We start from the raw sequence: 3,090 nt of genomic DNA on the forward strand, positions 1-3,090 counted from the left end.
TTATTGAGCCTTTGCCACTCAACACACCAATATTTCAAAATAACAAATACAAAATTTGGATATATGATATATTAAAAAAATTCAAAGAATGGTTATAAAATCAAACCCTTCAATTATAATTTAAAACTAAAATTTTTCTTTCTTTATTTATTTTGTTTGATATTCCTTTAGAAGTCATGATTGGGCATCACTGGTAAAAACGGACAAAGAGAGGGTCATTATGGGAATTGCAGCGCGCAGGAACGCGCCATGTCAAACCACCATTCCATCTCTCTTAACAACCATTCGCGAGTGCGCTTCTTCCGAAATTACTGATATACCCATAGTTCCTTCGAATCACTCCGAATGAGTATGGGTATTTTCGACATTGTGCTCCTATAATGTCAATTTTGTAAATGTGTGTGACACCGCGGGGCGTTTAAACTTGGACTTTGCTTGCTACCTTTCTCGGCCTCAGCGTCATTTAGCAATCGCAACCGACTTGCAGACGAAGCAACAGAGACTAGGGTTTTCCGCGTGCGATCCTTCTACATTTGGGGGACTCTGTCGGTCAGATTGTGATTTTTTTCTGTCAATTCTTATTATCGAGTTGCTCTCAGTTTACATTTCTTCTTGTATGCTCGATTTGTTTCGGATTATTATTATTATTATTTTCCTTTCCACGATCAAGCTTCGATGCTGGCCTATGTCTTATCTCTTGCTTTTTCAATCCAAGTAATGTTGACGTATGTATTACAAAATTTTCTGATTTCCTTTTTTTTGTCTCTAAAGAAATCTTGATGGAAACTGTAACTGCAATTTCTTGTTTTGTGGTTTAGCTTGAGTGCAAAAGATAGGATCTCTTGAAATCCTTACTCTCGTTCTGTGCAGACGATAGGATTCACTGATACAGATTATTCCGAGAACTTTACTTTAGTGCCATGAGCAAACAACCTTTAGTTTATAGTTTTGTGGCCAAAGGCACAGTTGTGCTCGCAGAGTACACTGCCTTTTCTGGGAACTTCAGTACTATTGCTGTACAGTGCTTGCAGAAACTTCCTCAGAATAGCAACAAGTTTACCTATTCATGTGATGGTCATACCTTCAATTTCCTATTAGATAAAGAGTTCGGTATGATTCTGTGATTTTTTTTAAATTTGTTTCCTTGCATTATCCATGAATTCTATTTTTCGAACTTTAAATTTTGAGCCTTTCTTCTGTGTAGTATTTCTTGTCGTAGCTGATGAGGTGGTTGGAAGGTCTTTACCCTTCGTATTTCTAGAGAGAGTAAAAAATGATTTCATTCAATTGTATGGAGCAAGTATTGGGGGAGGAGGCCCTCACCCACTTGCGGGTGAAGAGGATGATGATCTATTTGAGGATAGGTTCTGCATTGCTTATAGCCTTGACCGAGAATTTGGGTATGTGTGCCCACCCTGTTTCCACCATAGATTTCTAATTCATTCAAATGGATGGTAGTTTGATATCTTATTCATCTGAGCAGTCCTAGGCTGAAAGGGCATATGCAGTATTGCATAAATCATCCAGAAGAAATGAGCAAGATCTCCAAGTTAAAAGCACAAGTTACAGAGGTTAAAGATATAATGATGGACAATATTGAGAAGGTATGTGATTTAGATTTTGAATGCAGAAAATGCTTGATTAAGCTTGTCTGAATTGCCTCTTTCGGACTATGGATACGCCATACAAAAAATTACATTTACTAATATCTCTCTTGCTGTATTACTATCTAAAACTTGATGATAAATTACTATAGATCTTTTTGACATGAAACATTATGAGATCCTTCAGAAGAAATTAAAGCTTGGTAGCAGAATTAAAATATTGCACTCATATGTATCCCACCATGTTTGTAGGAGCATTCTTGAACAATTATTTGTCGATCATTTAAATAGGAATGCCATATAATTCAGTCTCTCTGATTTTGTGAATTTTTTTTCATAGTTTTTTTTACTACAAGATAAATTTCCACTTTCTTTCATTCTGAGGTTCGCTAGTAGGCTATGGTACAACCTTGAGCTAAAATGCCATTTAATGTAGCCTTTCATATTTTGTGATTTTTTTCATAGTTATTTTACTACAAGATAAATTTCCACTTTCTTTAATCCTATGGTATGCAAGTAGGTTGTGCTATGACCTTGAGCAGTTGAGCCAATCTTTGTGACTGTTTAATATTTCTTTAGCAGTTTGAAACTCGACTAATGGTTGTTGCTTGCTGGTATTAAAATTCATCTTGTATCTTCCTAGGTTCTTGATCGAGGTGAGAAAATTGAACTTTTGGTGGACAAGACTCAAAGTTTGCAGTTTCAGGTACTTTGTTGTTTTTTAAGAACGTTAACACCGACAAATTGGGCTTTGGCTTGGTGTCTTAAGAGAGCCAATCGGCATTTGCTTGGTGTTTTACCAGTCTTATAGTCTTTGAGATACAAGGGAAATTATAATGCTGAACTTTCTCTCATTGTTTGGTGTTTGTTTAAGGCTGACGATTTCCAGAGGCACGGCAGGCAGCTCCGGAGGAGGATGTGGTTGCAGAGTCTTCGGTTCAAACTGATGGTAGCTGTTATTGCCCTTGCAGTGATACTTGCCCTCTGGTTCATGGCTTGCAAAGGGTTTAAATGCTAATTCACGTTACTATTGTGTGTTATGTATCTTACGGTATCATTATGAACTGTCTATGCGTTGGTATGTAAATAAATAAATCTATTCGAATCGCAGATAGATTACAAAAATATGTATATATGCACTTTTTGGATTTGATGTACAATTGTAGCAAAGGCGGCTTTCAGTACTTTGTTTACTTGCGCAAATTGAGGCACGATGATAAGTCAGCAAGATCAGATTTGTATGATCAGGTAAGGTCAAAATCTAGGATCTTTAATTTCCAATCATATTTTTTTTTCTGTATCATATCAATATTAATGCGGAAAACTATTCAATTTTCGTAGGAAGCATGAGCTTGCCAACTATTTAAGTGATTGCATTATAAATTAGAACATCAATGATGCCGGTTCGGATGCTAAATCAATTGGTTTAGAGTTTCTTGTTGTATGAATAGATTGGACAAAAACATTCTTTGTTGATGATTTGACG

The 3,090-nt window shown here is 36.1% G+C and overlaps 1 protein-coding gene across 3 annotated transcripts; it reads left to right on the forward strand.

Annotated features, from left to right (window-relative positions):
* Window positions 1-423: 423 nt before the first annotated feature.
* On the forward strand, window positions 424-2,788 carry LOC121969778 (vesicle-associated membrane protein 727-like). 3 transcript variants are annotated; one of them, XM_042520023.1, is made up of 6 exons: window positions 424-549; window positions 871-1,110; window positions 1,205-1,400; window positions 1,484-1,604; window positions 2,248-2,310; window positions 2,479-2,788. In XM_042520023.1, the coding sequence occupies exons 2-6, from the start codon at window positions 921-923 to the stop codon at window positions 2,620-2,622; spliced, it is 714 nt and encodes a 237-aa protein (XP_042375957.1). In that variant the 5' UTR covers window positions 424-549; window positions 871-920; the 3' UTR covers window positions 2,623-2,788. The 3 variants fall into 3 exon arrangements, with proteins under 3 accessions (XP_042375957.1, XP_042375956.1, XP_042375958.1); XM_042520022.1 differs by having other exon boundaries at window positions 450-545; XM_042520024.1 differs by lacking the exon at window positions 424-549 and adding an exon at window positions 562-725.
* The last annotated feature ends 302 nt before the right edge of the window (window positions 2,789-3,090 follow it).

Source organism: Zingiber officinale, chromosome 4A (assembly GCF_018446385.1).
Source record: "Zingiber officinale cultivar Zhangliang chromosome 4A, Zo_v1.1, whole genome shotgun sequence".
Taxonomy (NCBI): Eukaryota; Viridiplantae; Streptophyta; class Magnoliopsida; order Zingiberales; family Zingiberaceae; genus Zingiber; species Zingiber officinale.